The sequence below is a fragment of the Poecilia reticulata genome, linkage group LG16 (genome assembly GCF_000633615.1).
Source record: "Poecilia reticulata strain Guanapo linkage group LG16, Guppy_female_1.0+MT, whole genome shotgun sequence".
Taxonomy (NCBI): domain Eukaryota; kingdom Metazoa; phylum Chordata; class Actinopteri; order Cyprinodontiformes; family Poeciliidae; genus Poecilia; species Poecilia reticulata.
Genome location: NC_024346.1, coordinates 10,121,593 through 10,137,426, shown reverse-complemented (window position 1 = coordinate 10,137,426; position 15,834 = coordinate 10,121,593). Strand labels below are relative to the sequence as shown.

The following is a 15,834-nucleotide window of genomic DNA, read 5'->3' as shown; positions in this document are numbered from 1 at the left end:
ATACATCTTTGGATATGTAGGGATTTAAAACTGTAACTATACCAGATTATAAACTTCTATAATAAAGCAACAGTCACCTCAACTCCAAGTCTCCAACACAGTCTTATACAAGTAATATGTTTTATAATCAATTAGGGCTGCAAGATATTAGGAAAACATATTGCAGTAACATAGCAAATATAAAGGACATATCTTTTATAGATAGCGGTCATTTTTCTAACTTTAATTATATTTTGACATCATCACAACATCATGTTTACACTCCTTAAGCTTTAAAACATTGGTCATCTAGATCAGATATGGAAATAAAAACAATTAAAGTATTTTCAGGTGGAGGACTATATTTTTGGAAAGAAGAGGTGTTTTACATAATACTGGAAAATATCTTGCTAAAAATTTCATTCCAGCTCCTCTGTGATTGCAATGTTTCATTCGATGTATTGTTTTTTTTAACGTCACATTTAAACATGTGACATCAAATGCTCACTTATGCAGCATTCTGTTTGTACTCACTTGTATCAAATTGATACACAAGTGTATCAATATCAATATCAATATCGGAATAATGCATCCTTATTTTTTGATCTGCTCTATCACAATTACATCTTTATAAACTCAGTGATCAGTTTGGTTTTACATTGACTGAAAGAACCAAAATTTAATTGCAGTCAAAGAAAGTTTAAATGGAGATGATGTTTATTGTTACTACTAGTACTAATATTTGAGGTTTATTTTATAGTATTCAGAATGATAGAAAAGCTGACAACACTATTTTTTAAATTAAGAAAATGCTACTTCTTTCCACATTACTGAAGTGTATTTACTATAACTAGACCTTTCAGAATAACATGTTTTGCTGAATGATACATTGTCCCAGAAATTATCGAGATAAACGATAATATTATTGTTTAGAGACCTTTTTGAAATATTATATGGATAATAACACATAATAAGTTGCCCTCTCAAAAAAAATTAACAAACTTTAATTTTGTTTTTAAAAAAACAGCAACCAAAAACAATAAATAAAATGGACGTAAAAACTACGTAGAACCGAATCCATAAATAAAACACATTAAGAGGTCTCTGTAAACAAAATTGCCCTTTAAAAGATACTAATCATCAGAATAGAAATGATCAAGCTCATTTTAATTTGTCATGTGATTAATTGATTAATAAGAATTAATCAATTCATTACATCAGGTTTAACCATAGCTCCACTGCCATAAACCAAAGAATAGGACAATTTTCATTCCTCACATCTGTGGAATCAGCTTGCTAGCTTGTCATAATTCTGTTTCAAACTACTCTTTTTTTTTCTTTTTTTTTACAGTTGCCAACTTTTTTTTTCCAATTCAATCAATTTATCTTGATTGAAAGCTCTCTTTAATTTTTGTCATTTTAATTTGCCTGCTTTTATGGATGTGAGGCAGACAAACCTCATCCAAAGAAACAGGTAAAAATCAAGAATGATCTGTTTTTGAGACACTACCATTTTATTTACTAATCTAATGTCCTAAAAATACCATCAGTCCATCAGTTTCCATCAGTTTCTCAACAGTTTCAGGTGCCTACTAAGACCGTAACTTGTAAGCTTACATAACACGTTTGACTGGAATAGCTCAATAGTTTGAGGTTGAACCTTTAAGGCAGGCAGGTTGCTCCTTAGATCGGTTCACCTAATGCAGTGAGGATCTTTTAAAGCTGCCTCCTACAGTGATGACTAAGCAGTTTAACCGACAAGTCTACATGTAGGAAAGTAACTTATATATTTTGCAAGTTTTCCAAACATGGCCAACACATGATGCTTTGTGGTAAGACAGAGTCTTGCGGTATTTATGCAAGAATTATTTTAAAAACAAAAGGCTTTCCCGAGTTGACCCATTTCAGGAGTTCATTCAGTTTTTGTGAGCAGTTGGGGTGTCCACCAAAGCATTTTTTTCTGTTGATCTCATTTGTTTTCTTTCTCTTTGAACCCTTCTCTATCTTCAGCGATTCCCTCTGACTTTCTGTTCCTTCTTGTGGTGTGCTTCTGTCAAAACACTGCATTGTCCTCAGCTTTTCTTGTTTCCTTGTTTTTTTTTTCTGAGAGCTAGCAGCCTGTCACTTGACTGTTACATCAGGAGCCTGATTGAGCAGCAGCTTGTAGGCAAGAAGGATGCTGCCTCAGTGTCTGGGCAAGGAGCCCAGTGTCTCAGGGGAGAGGAGAAGCAGAGAGGGGCCACCTGACTCCAGTAGATTTCTTGCAGGACACAACTCAAGGATGTAAAAAGAAAAACGGCAGCTTATGGAAAGTAAATGAATTAATCAACAATTGATAAAATAATAAACAACAGACAAGCAGAAAGTAATTGGTCTTGAGGCGGTGGTTCGGAGGATGTTTGGTGGGTGACTTAAATGTTGCTGCTATAAGAGTCTATTTTGGCAGTTTTTCTTGTTCCTATTCGAAGACTTTCTGTAATCAGGTTCTTAGGTCATTTATCTCTAAAGCTTTGTTACTGGTACATCATGCATTTCTCTCTGTTTTTAGGCACTGTAGCTTTCAGTCTTCTGGCAGGACTTTTTTGCAGAAAACTTATCAAGTCGATGATTAACTGAGGGATGATAACCCATGTGTCAGGTCTTTGATAGATTAGGCATGACATAACTTCAAGATGCTATTCTTCTGCTGTACCTTTTCTTTAAGCCATCTTTTGTCTACTTCCAATCGATGCACAAAATGCTACTATGGTTAAGTACCAAATAGCGCATACATTTAGTGAAAAGGCTGAAGTATAGTATCACTTTCAGATAATAATTTTAATTGCTGATTAAGTGGCTCGAGTGGTTGCACACATGGCTTTCATCCCAAAAGTGTTTTTTGCACCTCACTGTCTGCTGAAGATGTTGACATGAAATGGGGATGTCATTTTCCACATCTACCATACCTAACAACCAGGAGATAAAATGGAACGAGTGTGACATAGTGATAGAGTACAATTCAAATACAGCAGCAGCACAACGAAGCATGGGTGCAAGAAGAGCATCAAGGCTTTATCCAGGCTTTGTTTTTGCAATAAAAATGTTACAAGGTGACAGAAAATGGGTAAATATGAGGAGGTCATTTTATATTGTTGGAAGATGTTATTGATAATACTTAAACACCAAAAATAGAGTCTTAAAAAGGCAAACACCAGAAAATGCTATCAAAATTGTGAAGTGAAGTGAAGTGAAGCCAGGTGGGCCACCATGCTTATAATGCAGTGAGAAAAACCCTGAGCAGGTTCTGGTGCAGACAACTTGATGAGGATGAACTTTGCTTGTGTCTAAAGGTTTCTGTAGTGTCTTAAAATCCTTGTGTTTGACAACTTCAAACCTTAAAAAACCATAAAAATGATCCACATTAATAAATTAAATTACATACTTTATGGACTCTATGTTAGTGACCAAATTGTACACTTCTCTTGGTTCTGTGTTCCTAGTTGCATGTTCTGAAAGCCCTGTGACTTCCGCCTGATTGCCTTGTGAAATGTGAATGATGCAAAATTGAGTATCCATTATTATATACTTATTACAGAACTATTATCTGAAAAGGCCTGTTGAAATACATTCTACATGACTATTTCATAAGCTTATAGAAACTCTGAAATTTCAGTTCACTTGGAACCCTTATTATTTTAGTAAGATCTTACGTTAAGGAAAGAAATCTTTCTTTGTGTCGTAATTAGGCTGCAGAAAAACACATTCAATTTAGCAATGTTCAATCAATGCACAGCACAAAGGTTAAATTTTGCAGTGTAGTTTACTTTGTTGTCATAAAATAGTCCTCTAAATTCAGAGGGAACATTTATCTGTATTTCTATATTTATCTGTAAACAGGAAAATAAATTAGGTTGTCCCTGATTCGTGTTGTGATTGTAATACATAACAGCAAGAAGCTAAATTACGGTGGCCGACAGGTGCAAATGCGCAGCAACAAAGAAAATATGCAAACAAAAAAAAGACACGCGCACAAATGAAATGCAGCAAACATAAAAATAGACGCAAACAAAAATCAAATAAAATGCAGCAAACAAAAAAAGAGACGCTAACAAAAAAGAATACAACCACAAATGAAATGCAGCAAACAAAAAAAGAGAGACAAACAAATGAAATGCAGCAAGGTTTAGCTTTAATCAGTCAAACCCATTTGCTCAGGAATAAATTAAATACTTTAGTGAACCAAAAATTTTTACAGCTGTTACCTGGCTTAATATCTGTGTTTCACCTCCACTCATAGGGGAAAACTATCGAGAGTTTTTAAAACAATTTTCCGGGAGACATGGGTTCTCTCTTGGTGTACCGAACCTGGAGCGCCCGGCCAGGCGAGGGGAGCTGGCTGTTAATGCAGCGGGAGCAGACATCTCCGAAAACTTCGGAGCAATATTGTAATTAAGTGATTTATTGATGAACCGAGCAGATATTTCAGATCTATACATCTACGTTCTCGCCTAAAAACATTGTAAAAAATCATTTTGTGTAATTTTAAGTGTAATACAGCAAAAATAATTTTGCCGCCATTGCTGTCTTTCTGAACACCCATTTAAAGGAGGCAGACCCTAAATTTGGACACAGCTGTTTTTTGTTCGACTCCCTCTACTGATCTGGAGCACTTCCGGTTTTCAGCACTTTTTGTTTGCATCTTTTCTTTTGTTTGCTGCATTTCATTTGTTTGCGTCTCTCTTTTTTTATTTGCTGCATTTCATTTGTAGTTGTATTCTTTTTTTGTTTGCGTCTCTTTTTGTTTGCTGCATTTTATTTGTTTTTGTTTGCGTCTATTTTTTTGTTTGCTGCATTTCATTTGTTTGCGTCTCTCTTTTTTTATTTGCTGCATTTCATTTGTAGTTGTATTCTTTTTTTGTTTGCGTCTCTTTTTGTTTGCTGCATTTTATTTGTTTTTGTTTGCGTCTATTTTTTTGTTTGCTGCATTTCATTTGTGCGCGTGTCTTTTTTGTTTGTTTGCATGTTTTCTCTGTTGCTGCGCATTTGCACCTGTCGGCCACCGTAAATAGACACGACTTTACAGCCAGTGATTCCTAAAATAGGTTGGTGTCTTATCAAATGTGCATCTGGGACTGATTGTCCTGGTGAACTTCTGTGTTTCAGTTTGGTAACAGCCACCAGAGATATAGGAGTAGACATTGGGACACACCCGTGTGAATTACCTTGATACTTGTGAAGCTTTGTGTCCTGCATCCCCCTACCTTTGGCGAGGTTGTTGTAACAGGTTAGCCTGGTCCAGTTGGGTTCACACTTCTTGTATGATTCAGAATTGACCAACTATTCTCAGAAAGACTGTGTCGCTTCAGTGTAAAAATCAATGAAAGCATACAGTTTCATTCAATAGCTGATACATGAGCTTAGTTTCTGCTGTAGCTGGAGTTTGGCTGCAACCCAAAACATGTTTTTCTCACGTGGGAGAGAACACCGTAAAGAGCATCAGTTAAAAAAAGTTATAATAGAAGACGTTTTTCTTCAATTTATGTGTGATTAGTGAAATTTTTGTATTTTCTTAAAATTCTAACATTAAAACCCTTTATTATTGATTAATGTTATAGTGATATTTGTTTAATGTAATTCATAGTTAGTCAGCATGATTTGTAAAGAGTCATAAAACAATATAAGAATACTATGAGACGTTTCCTGTGGTTAAATATGCTGCAAATGTTATTAGCTACAAAAAAATTATGCTTGCTGAATACTACCACCATGACATCAAATGGGTGTTACAGAAATCTTATTTTTAAGTGTAATATTATTAGTGATCTTGCTATTTTAACTGCTGCTCAATACCTAATAATGAAGAAATTAACATTAAGTGGGTTTTTTTGTCTGTCTAGACAAAAAAACATATCACATATTTATTACTTTTCAGGGATTTTTAAAAAATATTTTTGTGGTGTTTTCTTAAAGACTAAAAACTGTAACAGACATGGACACAGAGAATGAAAGTGGCCACAGAAAAAAAAGTCCTTGACCTTAAGAGGAGGTTTAGATGGGCCACTGATCTATTCATGAATTCTCAGAAGGCATTTGGGATCCGGGGTTTGAAATGATTATAGCCTGACAGGTCGCGCTACGTAGTTGTGCAATGTGTACTGAGCATTTGGTATCCAAGCAGAAGAGAGAGTACATATTTATCTTCTATACCTGCAGCTTGTTTAACAGTTGTTAAAAATCACACTTACTGTATTCTGATGAGTAATCTCATTTTTTTTATGATGTTGGTGGCCTTTATTTATCAGTTACTTGAAGTGCAGAGTGGACAGGGGAGGCCTCCAGTAAAAGGCCCATGGTCAGGAATAGATACCAGATCAACTGCTTTGAGGACTATATTCTCTGTATGTGTTGCACAGGACCCTTTCAAGTCCTGATTTTATCTTTGTCAATACTATGTTAGGAATGCTGAAGTTGTTAGAAACATGTTGCTCAGACGAGGTTGCTTCCTAAAGAGGCATACCCAGAACCTAGAAGACAAAACAAGGAAGTGTTGCTTTAACTAATTTGTCACTCATTTAAAACCTTTAGCTACTGGATTAATTTATGCGTTAGTTGTTGTGGAGAAGTGTGGAAACTCATCAGTAACCTGAACTTTAAAACTGTCCTCATCTATAATGCTTATATGGAAGAAAAAGTCATAGTATTGCATTAGAAAGCAAAGCTTAAGTTTGAGGCAATGTCACAAACAGTGCTTTTCTTATCTTTACTATGTTATTTAGGTTAAGAGTTGGACAAGAAGACTTCCAGGTTTACTGACAAAGAAGGTTATTGACTTTCTCCTATTCTTAAGTACCACTGTATTTGTGCAACATTTCTGGGGTGAAAGACTTAAGTCAATCATTAAAATGGCTATTATGTATTTTCAGGCACATAGTTACATTTTACTACACAGTCAAGTAACTGTCAAATTCAGTTGTTATGAAAATGTTTTATACATTAGCAATAACTTAAAATAAATTTGACTTTGCATTATAGCATTTCTGATACCTTGAAATTGGCCTCTGGTTCTTTAACGAAGGTAATGCCCTTTCTGTCATTCCCTCTTTAGCATGACAGTGCTTCTCCATGATGTTACTTACAACCATTTTTAGGAGAGTTGAACTGAGAAGTAATTCACATAATAAGCTCAGTAGATGCTCGTTTGTACAGGTGTTTAAGCCTGGTACATTGTAATTGCTGTCCAAGATTAATGGGTCTTTAGTGTCCAACTTTTCATCAAAAGTTAATATTGAGAATGGCACTAGAAAGTACTGTGGCTTAACTTTGCTACCACAATAAAATCTGTTTTCTTATCTGTACTGGATGCTTCTTATATCTTCCTTTTTGTACCTCTCAGAATTCTAATATAGCTTGTGGTTAACCTAGCAATCAACACTTGCCCTAACATGTTGCAACATATCCTCTGTCTAAAACACCTTGAGTCTTGGTAAAACTTTTTTTCTAGCGAGCTCAAAAGCAGTCGCACTACTTTGTAGTGAAGAGTGTTAAGATCTGCTGTCACAATATGTGGAACAAAAGGGGGAACTTGAGCTTGCTATCGTGCTTCAATGATTTGAGCTTAGTTTCACAAAGATTGCATGTTCGTTTTTCTAAAGTATGTCTCTTACGAGAAGAAATGCAACAAGTGTCACAGAAACTATCTCTTCTAGGATCCTGTTGTGCTTTCACACTTTCTGATACCTGTCAATAGTCCATACATTAGTGTCTGAAGATAGATGTATGGGTTTTTCTTTTGTTTAAATGATCACACTCATAGATTGAAAATGAATGCTTTGTATTCATTAGTTATAAAACTATTATATTGCCCTCTTTTAACTTTTCTGAGAAAGGTGATATAATAAAAATGAATCGTCCAGCGTTATTCACATGGTAGCGTTGCATCCATTACCATGTAACAGAAGCCATCTTGTGAGAAATCGTCAGTAGAAGATGGCACTGCTATGTTCATACATCTCACCAGGGGTTTTGTTGAGCCATCCCCGCATCAGGCCTTAATAAATAATTCAAACCAATGGCAGTCCTGCATAACTGGTTGTGCACAATAGACAACATTAAACAATGAAATGATGACTCAGAGCTGCTTATCTGTACCACACCACTGTGGTCACGAACAAGACCTCCATCACTTCGAGGTAAACGTGTTTCATGACCTTTATGCGAAATCCAGTCTGTTACACAGTGGTGTTTGAGAGCTGGTCAGCTAATTAAATGTCACTGTTTTTATAACCATAATTAAACAAATGTCCCATCAGTCACACTCTTCAACAAAAAGTGTTTTTAAATGTGTTTTTTTGTCTCTCTCTTTTGTGCTTGCTCATTGAAACTAATGCAGTTGCCAACGGTGCCCAGCTAGTCACCTGGCAACAGGACAATGTTCCTGGCTTTGGAAATTATGATGTGTGGCAAGTATCAGGCTATGTCGACACTCTGTACACTTACAGAAATGAAAGAACTGCCACCCTTAGCTGGTTTTATATTATCTGGCACCATAAAGGTTCTCATGAGGGAATAAAGCACAGGACACAGACAGTAGTGTTGCTGTTAAGCAGCCATAAGAAATGACCTGAAGTTGGTATTTGTCAATGCAAAATTTAAAAAAAAGGAATTTTACAATGTTTACTTCAAGAACATTCAGAGTCTTTACAAAATGACTTGAACTATTTCCTCATTCGGTCATATACTACAAATTTTATGTTTATGTTTTATGTGACATTCCAACACAAATTACTGCATAATTGTTATATGAAAACATCTGTAAAATGCATTGTGCATTTGCATGTATTATTATTTTAAACTCTACCATTGTAGCTCTGGTTGTATGTGTTCTGCTTGAAGGTGAACCTTTGACCGAAGCTCAAGCTTTAATTCAGCTCCATCCATCCCATCAGCTCAAAAGTAGCTTTTTTCTGCCACTTTTCTATTAACTTGTGGAGTTCACAGCTGCAAGTTTACCTGTTGACCGATTTTTTCTCCTGAGTTGTGGATTGTTTCTGCCCCTCAATTACCATACCATTGACTTCCACTTTGATTAATATACAGAATAGCTGTATTTGTCCTGAGATCAATTACTCTCTTTAATATTTTGGTTACTTTTGAAAACAACTGTTTGCAGTGGGCAGTTTTCCAAGTGAGATATCAAAGGGAAGGGTGCTTACTAAAACTGTGCACCACACTCTTTAGATTTATACTTGTCAAACATTTTAAAACTTGCTTGTCTCTTTCATTTTACTTTAGGATTATGCAATATTTTATATTGGTTTGTCACATACCCAAAAACCAATTTAAAGCTTGGGGTTGTACCTTGTGAAAAGTTTAGGGGACGAAAATACGTTTAAAAGAAATTGCACATACCTCTTAACCACACTGACATTGCTACTATTACTGTTATTCCCGCCTGTTCGCTATCTAATCTTCTCTAAACTGAAAGAGCCATGAGAGTCATAATTTAGGTCCTTCAGGAGGAATTTTTAAAACAGTATGAAATGTCATCACTTAGCCAGAGTTGGATGTTTCCACATATTCAACAAGCCTTGCAGGATGTCTTGAGAGTCCTTACATGTAGAAGGATCAGTAATCATCCTGAAATGTCTTTTTTGACTCTTCTCGATTGAACTGTACGCACAGCCTTGTCCCCTTTAGTCACTCTTGACATATAAAATAATTTAGAGTTTCCCTCTTTGATCCGGTATTGAACACGACTCCTTGAGGCATGAGCAGCAATACATTATACCAGCTAGCCGTGACTATTGCTTTCCTTGAGGACTGTGTACTTTAGCATTTTAGCAGTTTCTTTTTTCTAGCAGAATTCAGTGGGATATTTTAGCAATATGTTTCTGATATTTTCTTTCCACAGGAGTCAAGGTATAGTAATATTCCTATGCATTTGTGACCTCTATTCCTGCCTCTGCAGAGATACTGATATTCACATGGCGGGCTTATCAATCACAATGTAGCTCTTGTTTTATTGCCATATTCCATACCAGTCCATTGTGGGCTGGTATGGAATATGGCAATATTCAAAGACACTCACTGGCTTTACACAAGGGGTCATAGGACTGTGACTACTCTAATAATACCACTGTGTTGTTTCCCACGCCACCATTGAGATTCTGATATGTGTCGCTTTGACAACTGAGCTTGACTCCATTGAAATGAATATTCTTGACTTGGAATCTGTGATTCCATTGACTTTTTTGATTGGTGTGGCTTGACCAGGTTTCACTCTACATGTTAAGGTGATATGCTAAGTCAGGTGTGTCAGAGTGTTTTGAATTTGTTAAACTGAGGGCCTGAATTGCTCCCTCCGGGCACTACTTAAAGTGTGTGCATAGTTGTGCATTTAAAAGAGCAGATCATACTGGCTGCAAATTATTGAGGAAATAATTGAGGCCAATTGCTTAATAAATATTAAAAATTGTGGTTCTCTTAGAATTAAAGTAGAACACTAACAAAAATATTTTCTCTCTTTTTTTATTTGGGCCTTTTAAGTCTTGTACATACTTGCTCTGTGTCTGCTCAGAAACAGCACTGAAAAATGTCAGCTTGAGGTCTTACTTTCAGATGTTAAGCTTTTTTTTCCCTAGCAGACTGTTTTCCTTTTTGTTCTGGTATGCTTTATTGCTTTTTTTTTTTGGGCTTAAAGGGGCAACATATATGCCTTTAAATGTACTTAGAAATTGGGAACAAACTGAAATTGTCGGATGGTTTCATAAAGCAAAACACCTACATTCGCAAGATTTCTGAGGCATGATCGTCGTCATTGTTTCTGTTTGTCTGAGAACTAATTAGAGCTTTTTGGGCTTTTTACTGTGTGATCCCATGTCCCCAAACTGAACTAATATACAGCATCTCTCACACCGATGCCTCTGTCACAGTTGGGCATGACTTACTAATTACATAGCAGACTCTATGGTAGTTGTGATGTAGTGACCATGAAGGTGCTAATTCGTCTTTTAGTCCTCAGTGATCAGTTTAATGCTTCTCTCTACATAGTCTCAGAATAAAAAAACATAGAAATTAAATGTAGCTCACTAAACATATTTTAAAGACTGAAAGATATTACAGGATAGCAATGTCACCCTTCCTGTTTATAGACTTTCTATAGTTTCTTGAGGTGTATTTTTTTTAAACAAAGATTTAAGATGCAGAAAAGTGCTTTGTTGTAGACATCTTAAGAGAAATGAAGCACATTAGACCATAAAATATAATGCCTACTTCTCCAGCAGTGCTGTCATCAAACTGTCAAAGCATTTAATACTTCCACAGATGTCTTGTATATCTGAGGAATTTCTGTTGGATATTTCTGACATCCTGTCAAGACACATCCATCCACTAATCCATCCATTCATTTTCTCCACCCACTTAATCCTGTTTAGGTTCACGTGAGTCACAGGGTGTCTGTTGTCAATCTGAAGCAGTTTGAAGGTCTGAGTACTGCATGGGCAGGTGCACAGCAGAGGTACACAAGACAGAATCACTGAAGCACACAGTCACATTATAGCAGTCTAACAAAATTCTAGTTGTCGTTTTAGTACTGCTGAGATGCAATATTGCACCCAATTTTTTTTCATTACCAGGCCTTTGCAGAGCTCGGGGAAATCAACTACTTGATTCCCTGGGTTGGTGCAGGGATGCATCTAAAAGTTGCAGGACAGTAGATGTTGAGAACTAGACTTGGGCATCCTGTCCTATAGTACTAAACTGAATATGATGCCTGTTGTTTTGTATTGATTTAATTTATTTTAAGAAGTAAGGGAGAAAATATAATTGAATTGGATATTTAAACTATGTGCCTTCCCTAAAGAAACTCTATATAAATCTGTATATTTAATGGCTTTGGCATTATTAATTACAAAGTAGGTACTTTTTATATCAATGCTTAGGGCTGTAAAACTGTATCTATGTTTACATGTGCAAAATTATTTGATCAGATCAAAATGTATTTGTATCAAATAATCCAAATATATTGTTTAAATGGGCCCAATATTAATTAATCCGATAATGAAGTGCATTTATATTAACTAGAATTTATTCAGAAAGGAAGCCCTCACATGTGAAGAGTTGTAAAAAAATGTCCCTTAAAAAACACAGAAGTATTTTTTTCTTCAGTCTGTTCTGAACATTAAAACAAATGCAGTAGTGTGTTCGTTTTGTGCATTCTGAGTGGCCAGAATGGACACACGCCAGGTTCTAATAACAGTTGAGATCTAGCTCCACTGCCTAATTAAACTACAGACTAAGCAGCACATGCTACTGGGCTTCCTGCTTTATAGATTGAGAGGACAGGAATAAGTGAACAAAGTTCTGTGCCGCCTCCAACTGCTGCCTTTCCCTTCACAAACATGTGCAGCCAAGGTCAGTTTACCACAATCAGAATAACACAATCAGAAAAAGTGTTAGCATGCATGCCATTCGGATTATCGACTGGCATTTACCCTCTCATTTGGATTACAATTTCACTCCGTTTGAGCTGAATTCAATCAGAATATTCCAACTGGGGGCGTTTACATGACACATTTTTATTCTGTTATACCGTTTATTCCAATTACTTATGTCCATGTAAGCGTGCCCGGGGTGTACCTGACAAAGTTCAGTGACCAAAACATTTTGTAATAAATTAAGTGGTTTATTGATTGGGAGTTTCTCCTACACATCTTTTTTCAATTATTGATGTAATTCAGCAGATTTATTTCCAGACCAAATATCTTTCAAGTGCTGACATGCATAAAAAGACATAAAGCAAAAGAGCTTTTGTGAGTATTGGATAATGTGAACTAATGTTTTTGCTATAAACAGTATAAGAAACTGGAGTGCGAGTTTTGTGCAGACATACTTTGTAAAGACGAGCTTAATCAAAGCCTATTTTTCATAACTTTTGAATTCCTTGTTGTAATTCAGGTTCTATTTTTTTTTCTAAATGCTAGATACATGTGGTATTTTGCTATGCAATCAGTTTCTGATGAAAGTGTTGTCACTTGTGAGCTTGTTCTAATGTTTTGCTTTGCACATACTTTTGTTTCCATTTTTTCTCTCATCGTCATCTTTCCAGAGACATTTGTTACAGTGACATTTGTTTTGTGTCAAGCATTCAGCTTGACACATACCTGTGTGGCAGCAGTGTATAGTAAATATAGCCGGCCGACTCGCTGGACCTCACTTGTCACCTTTTTATATGTTGCTGGTCAGACAGACCAGACTAACACACACTTTTGGTGTGTTGGGCTTCATGTGAAACCAACTCTGCGTGGATCACCATTGTCTAAATATAAAGGATAAACTTTCAATGGGAAAAACTTTTCTCACTTAGTAGATCAGACTTTCTGCTTGTGGTGGCTTGAGCTGCCTGGAGACTTCAGACATGCTTGTGCTGTGAAGCAAGCCCTCTCTGCCGGAGGAAAAAAATAATAATTTCAATTAGCAGGAACTTCAAAAGTGTATTATGTCGTAATTCAAAAAGGCAAACAGGTTTTAGGATTTATTTATTTTTTATTATTTCTCTCAGGTTTTTTTCTAATGAGTGCTCAGCTAATATATTTGAAATGCAGCTGGACATGTCTGTCAGTTTTATGAATCTCTCTCGTGGTATGTTAGTTTTTAGTTGACATGCTTTTGACCTTCAAGGTTGCATATGTCATCGTAATCTTTTCAGCACATTTATAGTTCACTGTTTACGACTTTACATGCAGAGAATTTGTTCCGTCAGGTAAACAGTGAAACTAGTAAACAGAAAGCAAGCACTGGCATGTTGCCCTTTTCGTTGTATGTCCATGGAACATTTTCATCGCAGAACATTAGCATTTTCTAATATATGTTTTACAGTCTGCAGCTAAATCTAACGAAGTCAAAATGTATGTAATATTCCATACTTTATTTTACAGCTTATTTTTTGTTGTAAAATTTATTTAAACAAAGTAACAGAAATAAATGAAAGGCTTCCAGGTCATTTTGAAGAAAAAAATGTGGGTTCTTGTCAACTATTAAGAGTCGCTAATTTAGGTTATGTGAAACAACCAGTTCTTGTCCAGCTCTTACAAGCGTTGTAAGCATTTGAATTTTTATTACAATATTTATTTGCTGTGGCCTTTATAGCCTGAGTCTTTCCTATTTTCTCCTGACTCCACAAATATGTCAGAAATGACCACAAACAGATTTTAAATCATTATTTACTCTTTTCCTTTCTACGTCAGGTTTCCATCTGATTCCTCGTCTATCAAATGTTGTGCCAGAGAGCTGCCTGCTAATATCTGTCGGCCTGCTAGTCGGAGGAATCCTCAAGCTAGCTCGAGATGAGGTCCCACCAGTCCTAAGCGACCGAATTTTTTTCCTCTGCCTCCTGCCCCCCATCATCCTGGATGCTGGGTACTTCTTGCCTATCCGACCATTTGTGGAAAACATTGGCACAATCCTGATGTTTGCTGTTGTGGGAACTTTATGGAACGCCTTTTTTGTCGGAGGTCTCATCTATGCTGTTTGTCAGATCGCACAAGACCAGTACAGTGACATCGATCTAAGCACCATTGGGATTCTGCCTTGTCTGCTGTTTGGCTCCATCATCTCTGCTGTGGATCCTGTTGCTGTGCTCGCTGTTTTTGAAGAGATTCACATAAACGAGCTGTTGCACATCCTGGTGTTCGGCGAATCGCTGCTGAACGATGCTGTAACTGTGGTAAGTGGTCATAGTTAGAATAAAGAGATTGGTTAGATGCACATCAACAAATGAACATACAAAGCATTAACATTTTCAGTTAAGGGTGAAAGCAGAAAACCCTGCACAATTAATCTTGACAATGGGGATAATAGTTTATTCAATGACAATGGTTTGGCTAACTTTTGACAACTGAAAACACTGTGGAACAAAATCAATTCATATCATCAATAACTTAACATTCCGTATTTTCCGCTCTATACGGCGCACCTAAAAACCTTCAATTTCCTCAAAAGCTGACAGTGCGCCTTATAATTCGGTGCGCCTTATATATGGACCAATATTGACCCACAACAGGTCTAGCAACTACGGTAAGCAGCCGCCGACTTCATTTTCCCCGTAGAAGAAGAAGTGCGTGGTGCATGCTGGGATAGGGGGGCGGAAGGGTGGGGGAAGAGAGACAGAGACTGTGGCGGCAGCGTGCCGGTTGGTCTGTGTTACCCAGAAGCAGTTGGGCACAATATCGCAACACCAACACCGTGAGTGAAACAATGACTGCAGCAGCCTGCTAGATAAAGTACTCGGGGACCACTTCTTTACAAATGTGGATGTGTAATACTAGAGTACGGAACAAATTGGCAACTCAAACTGAGGCATCTATTCTATGCGCCTCATAATACGGTGCGCCTTACATATGAAAAAAGTTTTAAAATAGGCCATTCATTGAAGGTGCGTCTTATAATCCAGTGCAGAAAATTAAAAGCACACATTTATATAACACAGACAGGTATTTTTAACACCAACTAGTACAATAAATACCTTTACTGTGACTTGTGCTCATCCAGTTTTATCCCTCCTGTACATTACTTTCATTCCATCATCACTATTGTCTCCAGGTAAATTTATCTCTGATTTGGCAGCACAGTCTCGCGTAGAGACTTGTTTGTTGCTGCAAGAACTTTTACATTGTGAAATGCTAAGCTAGTAGCTTGTGGATAGCATTTATAGGAAACTAAAGCGTATTTTTATGAACTCGATACAAACTATGACTACATGAGACTTATGTGGCTGATTCTGTTGCTCTATGTTGTAATATACTTTTTGTGAATTTGTGAGGACATATTTTTTTTTGTTCAATTTTATGTACTTTGATAGTACAACTAATATAATTTATG

General features: G+C 36.5%; 1 protein-coding gene across 2 annotated transcripts in view; it reads left to right on the top strand.

Moving 5' to 3' along the window:
* Positions 1–15,834, top strand: part of slc9a1a (solute carrier family 9 member A1a) — a 33,000-nt gene that overhangs the window by 1,129 nt on the left and 16,037 nt on the right. For both annotated transcript variants that reach the window (XM_017309657.1, XM_008431075.2), the window contains exon 3: positions 14,202–14,680. In XM_017309657.1, coding sequence (XP_017165146.1) covers positions 14,202–14,680 — 479 coding nt within the window. The remainder of the gene's footprint in view (positions 1–14,201; positions 14,681–15,834) is intronic.